This window comes from Humulus lupulus, chromosome 5, assembly GCF_963169125.1.
Source record: "Humulus lupulus chromosome 5, drHumLupu1.1, whole genome shotgun sequence".
Classification (NCBI taxonomy): Eukaryota; Viridiplantae; Streptophyta; class Magnoliopsida; order Rosales; family Cannabaceae; genus Humulus; species Humulus lupulus.
In genome coordinates this window covers 218,986,921-219,008,936 of record NC_084797.1, presented here as the reverse complement: position 1 = coordinate 219,008,936, position 22,016 = coordinate 218,986,921, and the positions used below count along the sequence as shown (strand labels likewise).

The window sequence follows — 22,016 nt, the reverse complement described above, 5'->3', positions numbered from 1 at the left end:
TAGTGATCTTGATTTGATAATTTTTCCAACTCAACTTCGTTGACGAGTTCTCACCGTCAACACTTATCTCTAAGAAGTTCACATGGTTTATCTAATCTATCAATCATATTCATAGAGACAAGAGAGTGCGTAGCTCCTGAATTGAATAATACATTGCATAGTTTACCCGAGATAGTGACCTGACCTGTTACCACTGTATTACTAGTTTCTACTTCACCTCTAGTAAGAGCAAAAACTCTGGCAGGCATAAGTTTGTCATCTTTCTTTTGGTCCTTCAACTTTGGGCAATCATTTTTAATGTGTCCTTCTTCTCCACAATTGAATGCTTCCTCTTGAATGCTTCCTCTTGAAGACAGGACACTGGGAATATTCCACATAGGGATTCTTATTCCTGTTACTTTCTGATGCAGTCTTGTTCTTCTTGTCGGCCTTTCGATTTTGATCATCGTCATGTTTTCGCTTGTGTTCATTCTGTTCATTGTTATTCCTTTTGGAATCTTTTCTGGCCGCGCCTTCTTTCCAAATTCTTTCTTCAGCCTGCTCAGCTTCCAAGGCTACCTCTAATGTTTCTGCATAAATGGTTATTCCCCGAATAAAATTTACATCACGAGCTATCATAGGTTTTAGTCCCTTCACGAATCTTTGAATTCTTAGCGTCTAAGTGGGTACCATGTCTGCTGCGAACTTAGCCAACCTATCAAACTTCATGGCATACTCCATCACAGTCGAATTCCCTTGAGTAAGCGCTATGAATTCGTCCAACATTGTGGCTAGAATTGCAGGACTATAGTACTTCTTGTTGAACACTTGAATGAACTCATCCCAAGTCATGACGTTCACATCTCTAGTCTGCTTTACTATATCCCACCAGATGCGGGCGTCTTTCTTTAGCAAGCTTGAAGGGCAAGAAACTCAATCTTCGTTTCCCAGCCGAATGTGTTCTAGAATGGACTCCACTGATCAAAGCCAATCTCGGCTTCTATTGGGTCGGATCCACCGTCGATGTTCGGTGGTTGCTGCTTTCTAAAGCGTTCATACACTAACTCGTAGCGAGGTTCTGCCAACTGTAATAATTGTGCTAGAGGAATGACTTGGTGCACCACTTGTTGTTGTTTCCCTAAATTTATTTGGAACTCTTCTTCCCTTCTCCTTAGCTCTGCCCTAAGACGTGCATTTTCTCTTTCCAAATTTATTCGAATAGCAACAACTGCAGGATCTTCCACTACATTGGGTGCTTTTGGCACTCCTGGGGCTACTGGAGTTTCTTCATATGTGGGGGTGGCGGCTACTCCTCTTCCTCGCCTCCTTCCCCTTCCTCGGGCTCTGCCTTGGCCTCTAACTTGGCCATTTAGTCTTTCAGATCTTCTTGGTTCCTGCTCCATGTGTCTTTTCTGTTTCCCCAAAAGAGAAAAGTTGAAAAACTAAGACAAACAAAACAAGTAGAGGTTACAACTTAGCCTATTGTACTACTGTCTATTAGGTCCATCTATCTATCAAAACTATCCTATTACAATTAAGTCCAACTCGGGTAAATGGGCCTTAACAATTGAATATTCCATGGAGGAGGGCTGGGTTCAGTATATCGTACCCACTACTATGGCCCCCTAACTTCCACTTGGACCCAAAAGACAGCAATTTGAACCCTTGCTTTATTTATTGTTATTTGTTTAAATTGGACCCAATCTAATAATGCAAAGCAAATGGGCCTTCACAAATGGGCTAACCCATAAGAGATGAATTTAAACTTTACACTTTCAATTGAATCCAAAACTCTTAACACTTACTAAACAATGATATAATAACAAAAGCAAATAATTTGTTTTATATAAAAAAATAGCAACTAGTGAAAATATTCTAAAACAACATATGATAAAATTTAACGATATGTTCTTATATGCGTCTAATCCTCCACATCGGATCCATTATCATACTCAAAGTCTAGTATTCTTCTTATAGATTTAACCTTTCTAACCACACTTAAGGACATTGGGCTAATTTCAGAAGAAAAAAAACACAAGAAAAACATTACAAACATATTTTGAAAACAATGTGTATACTTACTTGGTAACGAGTAGATCATTTGTAGCTATCGTGTATAATTCGTGGGAACGTTCAAGACCAATATAGCCGTGGGCTCTGCTACCACCTGTAATGCCATAATTTCTCATAGATTACCGAGAACATAGCGCTAGATCATAATTCATAAATATTGCTCATTTATTGAATAAAAACTTGAAAATAAATACATAGATCAATGGTTTTACAAAAAATAAAATAATTGTCTTTAACACAAAAAAGAGCAACATTTAGGTAAAACTTTAAAATAATATGCTTTTATAAAATTAGGTCTGCTTGATCTTCCTCGACTATATGGTCCCCACGAGTACATCAGGAAGCTCTTAGGTCCCACACTCGCCACCAGCCTTTCTATCCTTAATTGCCTAAAATAACAACATCATAAGGGGTGAGCTTCTAAGCCCAGTAAGAAAAATACAAACAAAAGTTAGTCATATAATCATATAATCAAACATATCATAAATTTCACAAAAGCCACACCAAAACTTATTAATACTAATCATAGAACAATAAACCCTAGGTCATATCATAACCTAAATCATATCATAAATCATAATCTAAGTCATAGCCATAAATCATAAGTCATAGATCATAAATCATGGGTCGTAGGTCATAAGTCATAATCATAACTATAGGTCATAGGTCATAAATCATATTCACAACTATGGGTCATAATAACAAGTCAGAAATAATAAAAAGATAAGTGCTTATACAGCGGATGGCACGTCATACACTGGACATCACTTAGGTCAGTCATAAAGTTTTGGCAACCGAGCCTACTGTACATAGTCTGTCATACATTATTGGACACCTTAGGTCCAGACACACTTACCCCTTTATTGTACCTGAAATGTTAGGTCATAAAAACATAAACTATATCATAAACTACATCAGCTAAATCATAATACTAAACTATCTAATTTTCCTTACAAAAAACCAGAATATTGGAGACAAGAGCGGGATTGGAACTCCTAAAACCAAACATAAAGAAACCATAAGTGTCCTAAGGAAAATAAAATGAAGAGAAGATCTAAACCATCAAGACAGAAACTTACCGAAAAACCTTAAGTTTTGAAAGAAATTGAACACCTAACCAAAAGTCACTATCACAAGTTATGATTTGAAGAAAAATGAAAGAATAATAGAAACTATAGTGAACTAAACTTGAAGATAAAGAATACCTTGGATATCTTAAAACCTCGATCTATACCTTGAACACTGAAATCACACAAAAGCTTACTTCCCAAGTGTTTATAAAAGCTTTAGGTTTGAAAGCTTTAACTCCAAAACCCTAGTGTTTATCTCTAGAACGAACTTAGCAGCTTGGAGGCTCTAAACTGTGCTTGAATGATGAATAGAATGGCTGAGTGAAGGGTCCTATTTATAGAGTTCAAGGAGTGAAACTAACTCCCATTTCAATGAATAAATAAATGATTAAAATGAATAAATTTGAATTATCTGTTCAACAGATGCCCAGAACTCGGCCAAAAACGTTCAGGAACAAGTCAAGGTTGTTGAGGATTGTTTCTAGTTTAGAATTTTACGAACAACTCAAATATGACCACTAGAGCTGATATATCGCCTACCTTAGGTGATATATCGCCCCTACCATGATCCCGAGGGTTCTTGGTTTCATTCGTGCAAAGTCGACGTGTTTTTCGTATCAATTATAGGAGATATATCGGCCCTTATAGCTGCGATATATCAGCATACGTTGATATTTTAAACACATTTTTGCATACTTCAGGATAATTTGAAATTGATTAAAACTATTTTGATGGAGTAAAAAGTGATCCAAATAGATAATAGAAGGTTCTAGAGCTTCTAGATCTTTCTTTTAATTAAACTATTCATCAAATATACTTAAATCCATAATAAACATGCTTGTGACAAGTGTCACGTTATTAATTATTCTATCTAAACTTTAGGGTATAATAAATAATATTCTTAGGACCAATATATTAATCAAACCTTATGTTAAAATTAATATTTGTAAACCATAGGTTAAACTTATAAAATCCATAACTATTTCTACGACTTTCTAACTAAATCCTAGCTTTCCTCAATATCCACGAAAACAAAAACTCTACAGCTACTACTACTACTACTACTACTATTACTACTACTGCTACCACCACTACCACTACCACTACTACTACTACTACCACCACTACCACCACTACCACTACAACTACTACTACTACTACCACCACTACCACCACTACTACCACCACTACCCCTACTACTACTACCGCTATTGCATTTGGTGCACCTACTGCAACTGCTACTATTCCTGCTCCTACTCCTGTTACTGCTACTGTTACTGCAACTGTTACTGCTACTGCTACTACTACTACTACTACTACTACTACTACTACTACTACTACTACTACTACTACTACTACTACAGCCGATACAGCTACCGCTGCTCCTACTGCAACTGTTACTGCTCATGCTCCTGCTACTGCTGCTACTGCTACTGCTACTTCTACTGCTACTGCTACTGCTACTACTGCTCCTACTGCAACTGTTACTACTCCAACTACTACTACTCCTGCTTCTGCTCCTACTACTGCTACTGCTAGTGCTACGGCAACTGCTACTGCTACTGCTACTGATACTACTGCTGCTACAACTACTACTACTTCTACTACTACAACTGCCGCTATTGCAACTGGTGCTCCTACTGTTTCTGCTCCAGCTCCTGCTCCTGGTCCTGCTACTGCTACTGCTACTGCTACTGCTACTGCTACTGCTACTACTACAACTACAACTACTACTGCGACTGCTGCTGCTACTGCAACTGTTACTGCTTCTGCTGCTACTGCTACTACTATTGCTACTGCTACTACTACTACTCTCCTGCTCCTGCTACTGCAACTGCTACTGCTCCTGCTCCTGGTCCTGCTCCAGCTACTGCTACTGTTGCTGCTACTGCTACTGCCACTGCTACTACTGCTGCTACCGCTACTACTACTGTTGCTACTTCTACTGCTACTATTGCTGCTACTTCTATTGTTGCTACTTATGCTACAGCTACTACTGGTGCTGCTACTACTACTGCTACTATTGCAACTGCTACCATTGCGGCTACTACTGCTGCTCCTACTACTACTGCTACTTCTGCTACTGCAGCTGCTACAGCTACCGCTGGTACTGGTACTTGTGCTGCTACTACTACTACTACTGCAACTGCTCCTGCTAGCAACTACTACTAGTGCTGCTACTGCTACGACTACTACTAATGCTGCTGCTACTGCTACTGCTATTGCTGCTACTGCTACAGCTACTACTACTGCTACTGCTGCTGCTAATGCTACTACTTCTACTACTACTGCTACTGCTACTGCAACCGCTACTGCTATTGCTACTGCTAGTGCTACTGCTTCTGCTAGTGCTACTTCTACTACTACTGCCGCTACTGCTACTGCTGCTCCTATTGCAACTGTTACTGCTCCTGCTCCAGATCCTGCTAATGCTGCTACTGCTACTACTGCTACTGCTACGACTACTACTACTGCTGTTGCTAGTGCTACTGCTATTGCTGCTACTGCTACAGCTACTACTGCTGCTACTGCTGCTGGTAATGCTACTACTGCTACTGCAACCGCTACTGCTACTGCTCCTGATTCTCCTACTGCTACTTCTACTACTACTACTACTACTACTACTGCCGCTACTGCCACTGCTGCTCCTACTGCAACTGTTACTGCACCTGCTCCTGATCCTGCTACTGCTGCTGTTGCTGCTGCTACTACTATTGCTACTGCTACTACTACTACTAATACTCCTGCTCCTTCTCCTGCTACTGCAACTGCTACTGCTCCTGCTCCAGTTACTGCTACTGCTGCTGCTACTGCTACTGCTACTGCTACTACTACTGCTGCTACTGCTACTGCTACTATTGCTGCTACTTTTATTGTTGCAACTTCTGCAACTGCTACTGCTGCTACAGCTACTACTGCTGCTGCTACTGCTACTATTGCTGCTACTTCTATTGTTGCTACTGCTACTACTTGTGCTGGTGCTGCTACTACTACTGGTGCTGGTGCTACTACTGTTACTGTTGCTGCTACGTCTCCTGCTAGCTACTACTTCTACTGCTGCTACTGCTACGACTACTACTACTGTAGCTGCTACTGCTACTGCAATTGCTGCTGCTGCTACTGCTACTACTACTACTGCTGCTACTGCTACTACTGCTGCTGCTACTGCTACTGCTACTATTGCTGCTACTGGTGCTACTTCTGCTACTGCTACTACTGGTGCTGCAGCTGCTACTTCTACTGCTACTATTTCTACAAATACTACTACTAATGTGGCTACAGCTGCTCCTACTACTACTGCCACTGCAACTGCCGCTCTTGCTACTGCTCCTGCTCCTGCCATTGCTACTGCTATATCTTGCTGCTACTGCTACTGCTACTACTGCTGTTACTGCTAATACTGCTGCTGCTACTGCTACTGCATCTATTGTTGCTGTTCTACTGCTGCAACTTCTACTACTGCTACTACTTGTGCTGCTGTTGCTACTACTAATGCAATTACTGGTGCTGTTGCTGCTATTGCAACAGCTAGTATTGCTATTGCTACTACTGCTTCTACTATCGCTGTTGCTACTGCAGCTCCTACTAATCTTTCTACTACTACTGCTGCAGTTGCTACTGCTACTACTGCAACTGCTACTGCTACTGCTACTGCTCCTGCTCCTGCTACTGCTGCGGCTACTGCTACTGCTACAACTGCTACTGCTACTACAGCTGCTACGACTACTACTGCTGCTGCTACTGTTACTAATGTTGCTACTTCTATTGTTGCTACTTCTGCTACTGCTAATATTGGTGCTGCTGCCGCTACAACTGCTGGTGCTGATGCTGCTAATGCTAATGCTACTATTGCTACTGCTACTACTGCGGTCACTACGGCTGCGCCTACTGCTGTTCCTACTACTACTACTACTACTGCATCTACTGCTACTGCTACTACTACTGCTATTACTGCTCCTACTGCAACTGCTACTGCTCTAGCTTCTACTCCTGCACCTGCTCCTGCTGTTGCTGCTGCTACTGCTACTGCTACTACTACCACAACTATTACTACTACTACTGTTACTGCTACTGCTGCTGCTACTGCTGCTCCTACTACTACTGCTACTACTACTGCAGCTGCTACTACTACTACAGCTGCTACTGCTACAGCTACTACTGCTCCTACTTCAACTGCTACTGCTCCTGCTACTGCTACTGTTATTGCTCCTGCTCCTCCTCCTTCTACTACTGCTGCTACTGCTACTATTGCTGCTACTTCTATTGCTGCTACTTCTTCTACTTCTACTACTGGTGGTGCTGCTGCAACTACTACTGGTGCTGGTGCTGCTATTGCTACTGCTACTATTGCTACTGCTAATACTTCTGCTACAACTACTGTTGCTACTGCTGCTCTTACTACAACTGCGACTACTACTGCTGCTGATGCTACTGCTACTTCTACTACTGCTCCTACTGCAACTGCTACTGCTCCTGCTCCTGCTCCTCCTACTCCTGCTCCTGCTCCAGCTACTGCTACGGCTATTGCTGCTACTGCTACTACTACTACTGCTGCTACTACTACTACCACCACTACTAGTACTTCTACTACCGCTATTGCATCTAGTGCACCTGCTGCTACTACTACTACTACTACTACTAGTACTTCTACTACCGCTATCGCATCTAGTGCACCTACTACAACTGTTACTTCTCCTGCTCCTGCTACTGCTACTGCAACTGCTACTGCTACTACTACTACTACTATTACTACTACTACAGCCGCTACTGCTACTGCTGCTCCTACTGCAACTATTACTGCTCATGTTCCTGCTCCTCCTGCTGCTGCTCCTGCTACTGCTAATGCTACTGCTACTTCTACTGCTACTGCTACTACTGCTCCTACTGAAACTGCTACTGCCCCTGCTCCTCCTCCTACTCCTGCTCCTGCTACTGCTACTGCTAATGCTACTACTGCTGCTATTGGTACTACTGCTGCAGCTACTGCTACTATTGCAATTACTGGTGCTACTTCTGCTACTGCTACTACTGGTGCTGCTGCTGCTACTGCTACTGCTACTATTGCTACAACTACAATTGCAACTATTACTGCTACGGCTACACGTGCTCCTACTACTACTGCTACTACAACTGCCGCTCTTGCTACTGCTACCACTGCTCCTACTGAAACTGCTACTGCTCCTACTGTTGCTTCTGCTACTGTTACTGCTGCTGCTACACCTACTGCTGGTACTGCTACTACTGTTGCTACTTCTAATACTGCTGCTGCTACCGCTACTGCTTCTATTACTGCTGAAACTTCTGCTACTGCTACTACTTGTGCTGTTGCTGCTACTATTAGAGCTGTTACTGGTGCTGCTGCTGCTACTGCTACTGCTACATCTACTATTACAACTGCTGCTACTGCTGCTGCTCCAACTAATACTGATACTACTACTGCTGCTATTGCTACTGCTTCTACTGCTCCTAGTACAACTGCTACTGCTCCTGCTCCTGCTCCTCCTACTGCTGCGGCTACTGCTACTGCTACTACTGCTGCTACGGCTACTACTGTTGCTGCAACTGCTACAGCTACTACTGATACTGTTCCAGCTCCTGCTCCTGCTACTGCTACTGCTACTATTACTTCTACGACTACTGCTACGGCTACTGATACTGTTACTACTACTACTACTACTTCTACTGCTGCTGCTGCTGCTACTACTACTCCTACTACTACTATTACTACTGTCGCTATTGCAACTGGTGCTCCTACTGCAACTGTTACTGCTCCTGCTCCTGCTCCTGCTCTTGCTACTGCTACTGCTACTGCTACTACTACAATTGCCGCTACTGCTACTGTTGCTCCTACTACAACTGCAACTGTTACTGCTCCTGCTCTTTCTCTTACTCCTGCTCCTGCTACAGCTGCTACTGCTACTGCTAATGCTACTGCTATTGCAACTACTACTCCTACTACTACTACAACTACGACTACTACTACTACTACTGCTACTACTGCTACTGCTACTACTGCTGCTCCTACTACTACTGCTACAACTACTGCAGCTGCTACTACTCCTCCTACTTCGACTGCTGCTGCTCCTGCTCCTATTTCTGCTCCATCACCTGCTCCTTCTACTGCTACTGTTACTGCTCCTGCTCCTTCTACTGTTGCTGCAACTACTACTGCTACTATTGCTGCTACTTCTTCTACTGCTACTACTGGTGTTGCTCCTGCTACTACTACTGGTGCTGCTGCTGCTGCTGCTACTGCTACTAGTGCTACTGCTAATACTGCTCCTACTACTGATGTTGCTACTACTGCTCCTACTACAACTGCTACTACTACTGCTGCTGATGTTACTGCTGCTACTGCGACTGCTACTGCTACTGCTACTACTACTACTGCTCCTACTGCAACTGCTACTGCTCCTACTTCTGATCCTTCTCCTGCTAGTTCTACTGCTACGGCTACTGCTACTGCTACTACTGCTACTGTTGCAACTACTACTATTACTACTACCGCTATTGCATCTGGTGCACCTACTGCAACTGCTACTGTTCCTGCTCCAGCTACTGCTTCTGATACTGCAACTGATACTGCAACTGCAACTACTACTACTAATGTCGCTACTGCTACTGCTGCTCCTATTGCAACTGTTACTGCTTATGCTCCTGCTCCTGCTACTGCTACAACAAATGCTACTGCTACTTCTACTGATACTGCTACTGCTACTACTACTACTACTACTACAACTCCTGCTCCTGCTCCCGTTCATACTACTGTTACTGCTATTGCTACTGCGACTACTGCTTCTGCTACAGATGCTCCTACTCCTACTGCTACAACTACTGATGCTCCTTCTCCTACTGCTACTGCTACTTCTACTACTGCTACTACTGCTGCTACTACTATTGCTACTGTTAATGCCACCGCAAATGATACTGCTACTGCTACTGCTACTACTACTGCTACTGCTACTACTACCGCTATGGCTTCTGCTTCAGCTCCTGCTACTGCTACTGCTACTCCTACTGCTACTGCTCCTACTACTACTTCTCCTACTACTATAACTACTGCTGCTACTGCTGCCACGACCACTCCTATTGTTACTGCTACTTCTACTGGTGCTCTTATTACTACTACTGCTGCTACTACTACTCCTGCTACTGCTAATTCTACTACTATTACTACTACTACTGCTATTGCTATTACTTTTACTCCTACTCCTACTGTTACTTCTACTACTGCTTCTGCTACTGCTACTGCTTCTACTTCTGCTACTTCTACAACTACTACTACTACTTCTCCTTCTCCTACTGCTACTGCTACTTCTGCTGCTGCTGCTGCAACTGCTGCTGTTACTGCTACTTCTACTGCAACTGTTGTTGTTGCTCCTTCTACTGCTGCTGTTGCTACTGCTACTGCTAGCAACTACTGTTACTACTGCTGTTGCTACTACTGTTAATGTTGCTACTGCTTCTGCTTATGCTACTACTACTGCTACTCCTTCTCCTACTGTTACTACTACTGCTGATACTGCTACTGCTAGCTACTACTGCTACTGCTGCTGCTACTGCTCTTGTTGCTACAGCTACTACTGCTACTACTGCTGCTGCTGCTGATACTGCTACTGCTAGCTACTATTGCTACTGCTGCTGCAGGGGCTGCAACAGCTACTGCTGCTGCAACTGCTCTTGTTACTACTTCTACTGCTGCTGTTGCTACTGCTAGTCCTATCTACTACTACTACTGCTACTACTACTACTGCTACTGTTATTGCTGCTCCTACTCCTACGGCTGCTGCAACTGCTTCTCTTACTACTACTACTACTACTACTACTACTACTACTACTACTACTGCTTCTGCTGCTACTCCTACTGCTACTGCTGGTCCTACAGCAACTGCTACTGCTCCTGCTATTGCTGCTACTACTTCTACGGCTACAGCTACGGCTACTGCAACTGCTACTACTACTACTGCTACTGCTGCTACTACTACTACTATTACTACTACTACTACTATTACTACTGCCGTTATTGCAACTAGTGCTCCTACTGCAACTGTTACTGCTCCTGCTCCTACTACTACTACTATTGCCGCTACTGCTACTGTTGCTCCTACTGCAACTCTTACTGCTCCAGCTCCTGCTCCCGCTACTGCTACTGCTGCTACTTCTGCTACTAATGCTACTGCTACTGCTACTGCTACTGCTACTGCTACTACAACTTCAACTACTACAACTACTACTACTACTACTACTACTACTACTACTGCTAGTGCTACTACTACAGCTACTGCTACTGCTGCTGCTACTGCTACTACTGCTCCTACTGCAACTGTTACTGCTCCTGCTACTGGTACTGTTACTGGTACTGCTACTATTGCTGCTTCTTCTATTGCTGCTACTTCTTCTACTGCTACTACTGGTGCTGCTGCTGCGACTACTACTTGTGCTGGTGCTGCTACTGCTACTGCAACTATTGCTACTGCTTATACTTCTGCTACTACTGATGTTGCTACTGCTGCTCCTACTACAACTGCTACTACTGCTGCTACTGCTGCTACTGCTCCTACTGCTCCTGCTCCTACTGCAACTGCTACGGCTATGGCTACTGCTGCTACTGCTACTACTACCGCTATTGCATCTGGTGCACCTACTGCAACTGTAACTGCCACTGTTCCTGCTCCTGCTCCTGCTCCTGCTACTGCTATTGCTCCTGCTCCTGCTACTGCTACTACTACAGCTCTTGCTACTACTTCTCCTACTGCAACTGCTGCTCCTACTGCTAATGCTAGCTACTACTGCTTCTGCTACTGCAGCTGCTACTTCTACTGGTACTGCTACTTCAACTACTACTATTACTGCTACTACTATTACTGCTACTGCTGCTCCTACTGCTACTGCTACTACTACTACTACTGCTACTGCTTCTCCTACATCTCATACTACTACTCTAACTACTGATGTCACTACTGCAGTTGCTACTCCTATTGTTACTGCTACTGCTACTGGTGCTCCGATTACTATTGATGCTCCTACTACTACTTCTGCTACTCCTACTTCTACAACTTCTACAGCTACTGCTACTTCTACTGCTCCTGCTTCTTCTCCTGTGCTTGCTGCTGCTTCTGCAACTGCTACTGCTACTGCCCCTGCCCCTGTTCCTGCTACTGGTACTGGTACTACAACTACTACTGCTACTTCTTCTTCTACTACTACTACTACTGCTACTGCTGCTGCTGCTACTTCTCCTACAGCAATTTCTACTACTCCTGCTCCTGCTTCGGCTCCTGCTACTGCTAATGCTCCTACTACTGCTACTGCTTCTGCTACTACTACTGCTACTACTACAGCTCCTACTATTACTTCTCCTACTGCTACTGCTACTACTACTACAACTGCTACTGCTGCTGCTACTGCTACTAGTACTACTACTACTACTACTACTGCTACTGCTATTGCTGCTGCTACTTCTGCTACTACTACTGCAGCTGCTGCTATTGGTGCTGCTGCTACTACTGCTACTACTACTACTTCTACTGCTACTGCTACTGCTGCTCCTACTACTGCTACTGTTACTACTACTGCTACTACTGCTACTGCTACTATTTCTCCTACTTCTCCTACTACTTCTGCTGCTACTGCTGCAACTGCTACTCCTATTGTTACTGCTACTGCTACTGGTGCTCCGATTACTATTGCTGCTCCTGCTACTACTTCTCCTACTCCTACTTCTACTACTACTACTACTACTGCTACTGCTACTGCTACTGCTACTGCTACTGCTACTGCTACTGCTACTGCTAGTGCTACTGCTCCTGCTCCTGCCCTGCCCTACCCCAGCTCCTGCTCCTGGTACCGGTACTGCTACTACTACTACTGTTGCTACTACTGCTGCTGCTGCTACTTCTCCTACAGCAACTCCTACTCCTGTTCCTGCTCCGACTTCTGCTACTGCTACTGCTCTTGCTTCTGCTACTGCTACTGCTACTTCTACAGCTCCTGCTACTACTTCTCCTACTGCTACTGTTATCTACTACTGCTACAGCTACTGCAACTGCTACTGCTATTGTTGGTACTGCTACTGCTGCTGTTGCTACTAATACTCCATCTGGTTCTTCTAATATTACTTCTACTACTGCTACTGCAACTACTACTACTCCTACTACTACTACTATTGTTGTTACTGCTACTTCTGCTGCTACTTCTACAGCAACTTCTGCTACTTCTGCTACTACTACTACTGCTGCTCCTACTGCAACTGTTACAGCTCCTGCTCCTGCTACTGCTGCTACTGCTACTATTAATTCTAGTGCTACTGCGATAGCTACTGCTACTGCTACTACTACTCCTACTCCTTCTACTACTACTACTACTACTCCTGCTCCTACTCTTACTCCTACTGCTACTGATGCTCCATCTCCTACTCTTACAGCTACTGCAACTGCTACTGCTGCTGCTACTGCTGTTGTTGCTACTACTACTGCTGTTGTTGCTACTAATACTCCATCTGGTGCTTCTAATTTTACTTTTACTATTGTTACTGCAACTACTACTACTCCTACTACTGCTACTATTGCTTCTACTGCTACTTCTGCTGCTACTTCTACAGCAACTTCTGCTACTGCAACTGTTACAGCTCGTGCTACTGTTGCTACTGCTACTTCTACTGCTACTGCGACTGCTACTGCTACTGCTATTCCTACTCCTACTACTACTACTACTACTACTACTACTACTACTACTACTACTACTCCTGCTCCTACTCTTACTCCTACTACTATTGATGCTCCATCTCCTCTGCTACTGTTACTGCTACTGCTACTTCTACTACTACTACTACTACTACTACTACTACTACTCCTGCTCCTGCTCCGGCTCCTGCTACTACTACTAATATAGCTCCTGCTACTACTTCTCCTACTGCTACTGCTGCTGCTACTGCTACTTCTAGCTTCTAATGCTACTGTAACTGCTACTGCTACTGCTACTACTACTACTACTACTACTACTAATTCTAATACAACTGCAACTACTACTGCTGCTGCTACTGCTACTACTGCTACTGCTGCTGCTGCTTCTACTGCTACTACTACTACTTCTACTGCTACTGCTACTGCTGCTCCTACTTTTACTGCAACTGCTCTTACTACTACTACTGCTACTACGACTGCTACTACTGCTACTGCTACTACTACTACTGCTACTACTGCTGTTGCTCCTACTCCTACTGCTCCTGCTACTATTTCTCCTACTACTACTACTGCAACAGTTACTCAAATTGTTACTGCTACTGCTACTGGTGCTCCGATTACTATTGCTGCTCCTACTACTACTACTACTGCTACTGCTACTGCTACTGTTACTGTTACTGCTCCTGCTACTGCTCCCGCTCTTGCTACTGGTATTGCTACTGCCCCTGCCCTTGCTCCTTCTCCTGGTACTGGTACTGCTACTGCTATTGCTTCTTCTACTATAAGTATTACTACTACTACTGCTACTACTGCTACTATTGCTTCTGCTGCTACTTCTCTTACAACAACTGCTACTACTCCTGTTCCTGCTCCAGCTCCTGCTATTGCTACAGCTCCTGCTACTGTAACTGCTTCTGCCACTGCTACCACTACTGCTACTACTACAGCTCATGCTCTCACTTCTCCTACTACTACTGCTGCTGCTACTGCTACTGCTAGCTACTACTGCTACTGCTACTGCTGCTACTGCTGTTGTTGCTGCTAATACTCCATCTGGTGCTTCTACTATAGCTACTGCAACTACTACTACTCCTACTACTGCTACTACTCCTACTACTGCTACTATTACTGGTACTGCTACTTCTGCTGCTACTGCTACAACAACTTCTACTACTACTACTACTGCCACTACTGCTACTGCAGCTCCTACTGCAACTGTTACTGCTCCTGCTCATGCTCCTGCTACTGCTGCTAATGCTACTGCTACTTCTACTGCTACTGCTACTTCTACTACTACTCCTACTCCTCCTACTACTACTACTCCTACTCATACTCCTGCTGCTACTGCTACTGATGCTCCATCTGCTACTGCTACTTCTACTTCTACTACTACTACTGCTACTACTAGTGCTACTACTAATGTTACTGCTACTGCTTCAGGTACTGCTACTGCTTCAGGTACTGCTACTCCTACTGCTACTGCTTCTATTACTACTTCTCCTATTACTACTACAACTGCTGCTGCTGCTGCTGCCACTGCTACTCCTATTGTTACTGCTACTGCTACTGGTGCTCTTATTACTACTACTGCTGTTACTACTACTTCTGCTTATGCTAATTCTACTACTACTGCTGCTACTGCTATTGCTATTACTCCTACTCCAACTCCTACTGTTACTGCTACTACTGCTTCTGCTACTGCTACTGCTACTGCTACTGCTACTACTACTGCTGCTGCAACTGTTAGTTCTACTACTGCTGCTACTGCTACTGCTACTGCTGCTATTGCTACTGCTACTGCTAGCTACTACTGCTGTTGCTACTGCTACTACTGCTTCTACTTCTGCTACTACTAGTGCTACTCATTCTCCTACTGCTACTGCTGCTGCTGCTCCTACTTTTACTGCTAATGCTCCTACTACTACTACTGCTACTGCTACTGCTACTACTACTACTGCTACTACTGCTCCTACTCCGACTGCTACTGCTCCTGCTACTACTTCTCCTACTCCTCCTACTACTACTACAACTACTGCTGCTGCTACTGCAACTGCTACTCCTATTGTTACTGCTACTGCTACTGGTGCTCCGATTACTATTGCTGCTCCTACTACTACTTCTGCTACTCATACTTCTACTACTGCTACTGCTACTGGTAGTGCTACTTCTACTGCTACTGCTCCTGCTCCTGCTCCTGCTCCTGCTCCTGCTACTGCTACTGCCCCTGCCTCTACTCCTGCTCCTGGTACTGGTACTGCTACAGCTACTGCTACTGCTACTTCTACTACTACTGCTACTACTGCTGCTGCTGCTATTTCTCCTATAGCAACTGCTACTACTCCTGCTCCTGCTACTGCTACTGCTTCTGCTACTGCTACTGCTACTACTACAACTCCTGCTACTACTTCTCCTATTGCTCGTGCTGCTGCTACTGCTACGGCTAGCTACTACTGCTACTGTTGCTGCTGCTGCTGCAACTGCTACTACTATTGTTGCTACTGCTACTGCTGCTGTTGCTACTAATACTCCAACTGGTGCTTCTACTATTACTTCTACTACTGCTATTGCAACTTTTACTACTCCTACTACTGCTACTATTGCTACTACTGCTACTTTTGCTACTGCTACTTCTGCTGCTACTACTACAACAACTTCTGCTACTACTGCTGCTGCTGCTGTAGTTGCTGCTACTGCTACTACTATTGCTGCTACTGCTACTACTGCTTCTACTGCTCCTGCTCTAGCTCCTGCTCCTGCTACTGTGTCTACTACTTCTACAACTGCTACTGCTACTGCTTCTGATACTGCTACTGCTGCTCCTACTCCTACTGCTACTGCTACGGCTTCTGCTACTGCTACAGCTACTTCTACTCTTACTGCTACTCCTACTGCTCCTACTACTACTTCTCCTGCTGCTCCTATTACTACTACTACTACTACTGCTATTATTACTGCTACTACTGCCGCTACTGCTACTGCTGCTCCTACCAAAACTGCTACTGCGCCAGCTACCACTAATCCTTCTACTGCCGCTACTGCTACTGCTGCTCCTGCTCCTGCTTTTGCTCCTGCTCTGGCTCCTGCTACTGCTACTGCTACTGCGACTGCTGCTCCTACTGCAACTGCTACTTCTGCTACTACTACTGCTGCTACTGCAACTACTACTGCTACTGCTGCTGCTACTGCTACTACTGCTGCTGCTACTACTGCTGCTGCTGCTGCTACTGTTACTGCTACTACTGCTGCTACTGATATTACTACTACTACTACTACTACTACTACTTCACCTTACAGAATTGCCCCAGATGAGTTGAAAGAATTAAAGATACAGTTGCAAGAATTGTTGAATTTGGGTTTTATCAGACCTAGTTTCTCACCTTGGGGTGCGCCAGTTCTGTTTGTGAAGAAGAAGGATGGTCTCTGAGGATGTGCATTGATTACAGGGAACTGAATAAGTTAACAATCAAGAATAAGCATCCTTTTCCAAGAATAGATGATTTGTTTGATCAGTTGCAAGGTAAGAATGTATTCTCAAAGATCGACCTTCGTTCTGGTTATCATCAGTTGAGGGTCAAGGAGGGAGATATACCAAAGATTGCTTTTCGCACCAGGTATGGGCATTATGAGTTCTTAGTCATGTCTTTTGGATTGACTAATGTCCCAGCTGCTTTTATGGATCAAATGAACAGAGTGTTCGAGGATTATCTGGACCAGTTTGTGATCGTCTTCATCGATGATATCCTTGTTTATTCTCAGTCAGAGTTAGTGTATGAACGACATCTGAGATTGGTTCTACACAGACTGAGGGAACACAGATTGTTTGCAAAGTTCAAGAAATGTGAGGTCTGGTTATCTCAGGTATCTTTTATCGGGCACATTGTCATTAAGGAGGGGATTAAGATAGATTCAATGAAGATTGGATAAGGACAAAGAATGCTTTTGAGGTTAGAATTTTCCTTGGACTTGCAGGTTATTATAGGTGTTTCGTGGAAGGGTTCTCAAAGATTGCTACTTCATTGACTGAGCTGACACTCAAAAATCAGAATTTTGTGTGGTCAGATAAGTGTGAGAACATCTTCCAAGAACTGAAGCAGAGGTTGATTACAGCTCCGATTCTAAGTCTTCCAACAGATTAGGAGAAGTTTGTGTTTTACTATGATGCTTCACATCAAGGTTTCGGTTGTGTTCTGATGCAGTCAGAGAGGGTAATTGCTTATGCCTCACGTCAGCTGAAGGAGTATGAAAAGAGATATCCCACTCATGATTTGGAGTTGGCAGCTGTGGTATTTTCTTTAAAGGTATGGAGGCATTACCTTTATGGGGAGAAGTGTGAGATCTATACAGACCACAAGAGCCTGAAATACCTTCTTCACACAGAAAGATTTGAATATGAAACAAAGGTGTTGGCTAAAGTTAGTAAAAGATTATGATTGTGAGATTTTGTATCATCCAGGAAAGGCCAACGTGGTAGCTGATTCTTTAAGCCAAAAGGGCCCGAGACAGATTTATAGTGCGAGGCTGATAGCCAGAGAGTTAGCAGATGATATGACCAGAGCTAGTATAGAGTTGCTGGTGGGCTAGTTGGCCAATATTACGCTACATTCTATATTGTTGGAGAGAATCAAGGAGGGTCAGTTGGGTGATCCACAGCTGATCAAGATAAAAAATGATGTTTTGGCTGGAGCATCCAAAGATTATATAGTGTCTGATTTAGGCTTGCTGCGATACAAGGGGCGGATATGTGTTCCGTTAGACACTTCTTTGAGGCGAGAGATTCTGGATGAATCTCATACTACACTTTACTCTTTGCATCCAGGCACCATGAATATGTATCAGGATGTGAGATCATTGTATTGGTGGTCGAGGATGAAGAAGGATGTAGTGAAATATGTGGCTAAGTGCTTGACATGTCAACAGGTCAAGGCTGAGCATCAGAGGCCAGCAAGGTTATTGCAGCCTCTGGATATCCCAGAGTGGAAATGGGAGGACATCGCGATGGATTTCGTGGTGAGGTTACCCAGGACTATTGGTCAACATGATTCTATTTGGGTGATAGTGGATCGCTATACCAAGTCAGCTCACTTCTTTCCTGTGAGGACTATATATACGTAGAGTCCAAGAACTTTACTTAGCTAGTTAGATAGTAGTAGTAGTAGTAATAGCTAGTAGTAGTTATAGTATGTTTATTAGTGTGGATTTTGGTTCAAGCCGAGATTTAGTTGGACACTCGTAACAACACTTGTAGATTTTATAAGTTTAACCTATTGTTGAAGAATATTAATTATAACCTAAGGTTTGATTAATATGACTGATTATGAAGATGCTATTTATTATATTATAAGGTTTAGAAAGACCCAATAAGATAATGATATTTGTCATGTGCATGTTTAAAGAGAAATTAAGTATTTTTGAGGAATAGTTTATTAAGAGTAATATTTGAAAGTCCCATAGTCTTCCAGCAGCTTTGAAATCGTTATTAGACTCAGTCAAAGTTGTTTACTCAATTCAAATTAGGCTTGAAAAGTGCAATTGCGTGTATAATATTTCAGCGTATAACGATATATCGCAACTCTAGGGGGTGATATATCGCCACACGGGGATACGAAAAACACGTAACTTCGCACGACCACTTTGATGAGCCTCGGGAATATCAGCCCAGGCGATATATCGGCTCTAGGGCATGAATTTTGAATAATTTTGAAACCGAGCTCATTTTATTCCATAACCTCTTGATAAGTCCAGAATCTTTTTGACCGATTCTTAAGCCTCTACTGAACGAATATTCAAATGATATTCAATTAAAATTCATTATTTTTATTCAAGCTAAAAGAAAATCTTTTCATTCTTGAACTCTATAAATAGGACCTAGTACCCAGCCATTTCTTCATTCTTCAAGCTGAGTTCAGAGCCTTCAAGCAGCTAGGTTTACTTTAGAGTGTTAAACCCTTGGGTTGGGGTTATAAGCTTTATCATTCTAAGCTTATTAAACACTTGGGAAGTAAGGTTCATAGTGTGTATTTCGATTTTGAGGTGTAGTTTGGTTATAGTGCATTCAAGGTATTCCTATTTCTAGTTCCTTTCTATATTGTTTCATTCGTTTTTATAGTTTTTCTCTACTCAATTCCTAACTTGCTGTTTTCATTCGTGGTTAGGCATCTAAGTTCTTTGAACTTGAGGTTTCTTGTCCGTAAGTACCTTCTCGGTGGTTTAGATTTGTTTCATTTTCATCTTCTTCTTTTAGAAATACTCACCTTCTCATTAATGGTTTTAGAAGTGTTCCAAAATCCCGTCTTTGTTCTCACATCTCAGTATTTGGTAAGGAAAATATGATAGTTTCTATATGTTATGTGTTATGTTTATAATATGTTATGATATGTCTTTATACATTATGATATATATGTTTTGGGGCTTATAGTTGCTTAGCTAGCAAACCTCATTGTAGTATGAGGCTTATAGTTGCTTAGTTAGCAAACCCCAATAGTTACCATGTACATGGGTTAGAATTATGATATATGTTTATAGAATATGTTATATGTTTATAGCTTATGTTTTATGTATAAGTTTCATGCTTGTAGTAGATTTTCCTTGCTGGACATTAGGCTCATTCCTTTGTTTTATATGTGTAGGAAAATTGTAATGACCCACTGCTCTAGACTTTTGGACCATTAATGAAACTATACATACAAATCCTTAATAAAACTTACATTTGCGAAAATATCATAACTTTATTGGAAACTTGTAGAAATAAGAGTTACTTTCATAAAATAAGTAGGATATGGGATCCCATTGTCTTTAAAACAAAACATAATTTAAAATAAAAGGAATTACATAGAAAGTGCGGAAAAATACATATAAAACCATAAAAAAAGACTACATCCTCGAAAATCGAACTCTCGACTCCTTGACTCCATTCACCACCGATACACATTCTCCCAAGCATCCACGAATCTTACCGCCACTATAGCTATTTTCCTGCACATATAAACAAAAAGGAATGAGCCTAATGCCCAGCAAGGAAAAATCTAACACATAGTTCATGTACATAATTTCATAAGAAACATAAAAACTTAACATAACACTTTATCATACACATACTATAATGGCCATTATTACTTGGGGTCCCATAGACTAAACAAGTCATATGCCCATGAGATTAGTGGGGTCCTACTAGCTAAGTAGGTCATATGCCCATAATCTATTTGGGGTCTTGTTAGTCATATGGGTCATATGCCCAAGCCTACAAACATACATATTCATAACATATTTTATAACATATTTCATAGCATAAAACATAAGATAACATAAGCATATAACATATAGATTCTATCCTATTTTCCTTACCAAAGTTACCGGGATGTGAGGACAAAGTTGGGACTTTTGGAACACTCCTAAAACCATATATAACAGGGTGAGTAGATTTGAAGAAAAAGAATGAAAGGAATGGAATGACTAAACCATTGAGAAACATACTTACCAAAACCTTTTTACTCAAGAGCTTAGATTTCCTAACCAAAATAAAAATTAAGGTTAGAGGCTGAGTAGAACACTATGAGAACTTAAAAGAACAAGTACAGAAATGAACTAGAGTTTTGGGTTACCTTGAAGACTTGTAAGACCAATCTACACCTCAAATCGAAATACTATAAAACCTTACTTCCCAAAGTGTTTGATAAGCTTATGATGATCAAGCTTATGATTCCCCAACCCAGGTGTTTACACTCTCACACTCACTTAGCACTTGCAGCCTTTAAACTTAGAGTAAAAGATGAATAATGGCTGGGTACTAGGTCCTATTTATAGAGTAAAGGAATTAAAGGATCTTAATTTTACTTGAATAAAAATAATAGCTTTTTAGGTGAAAATAATTTGAATAATCGTTCAGCAGAGGCTGAAGACTCGTTCAAAAAGATGCTGGACTTATCAAGAGGTTGAATGGCTGAATGGATAACAAATTCAAAATGTTTCAAAATATGCTGAAGGATGCGATATATCGCCTGGGCCAGTATGCCCGAGGCTGTCGTGCATCGTCTCGTGTTTTCCGTATCTACGTGCTGCGATATATCGCCCCCTATAGTTGCGATATATCGGCACACGCTGATTAATTAAACACGAAATTATACATTTTTAGCTAAGTTTGAATGGAGTAAACAGCCTGGACTAAGCGCTCAACGTATTCAAAGCTGCTGACTGACCTTATAGCATTCAAACTTTT

General features: G+C 42.5%; 1 protein-coding gene across 1 annotated transcript in view; it reads left to right on the top strand.

The window, feature by feature from the left end:
* LOC133779956 (uncharacterized) overlaps positions 1-22,016 on the top strand; it is a 101,365-nt gene that overhangs the window by 68,599 nt on the left and 10,750 nt on the right. Inside the window, exons 5-10 of the mRNA XM_062219851.1 lie at positions 5,113-5,235; positions 6,351-6,509; positions 6,651-6,733; positions 8,103-8,116; positions 8,464-8,591; positions 12,089-12,289. Coding sequence (XP_062075835.1) covers positions 5,113-5,235; positions 6,351-6,509; positions 6,651-6,733; positions 8,103-8,116; positions 8,464-8,591; positions 12,089-12,289 — 708 coding nt within the window. The remainder of the gene's footprint in view (positions 1-5,112; positions 5,236-6,350; positions 6,510-6,650; positions 6,734-8,102; positions 8,117-8,463; positions 8,592-12,088; positions 12,290-22,016) is intronic.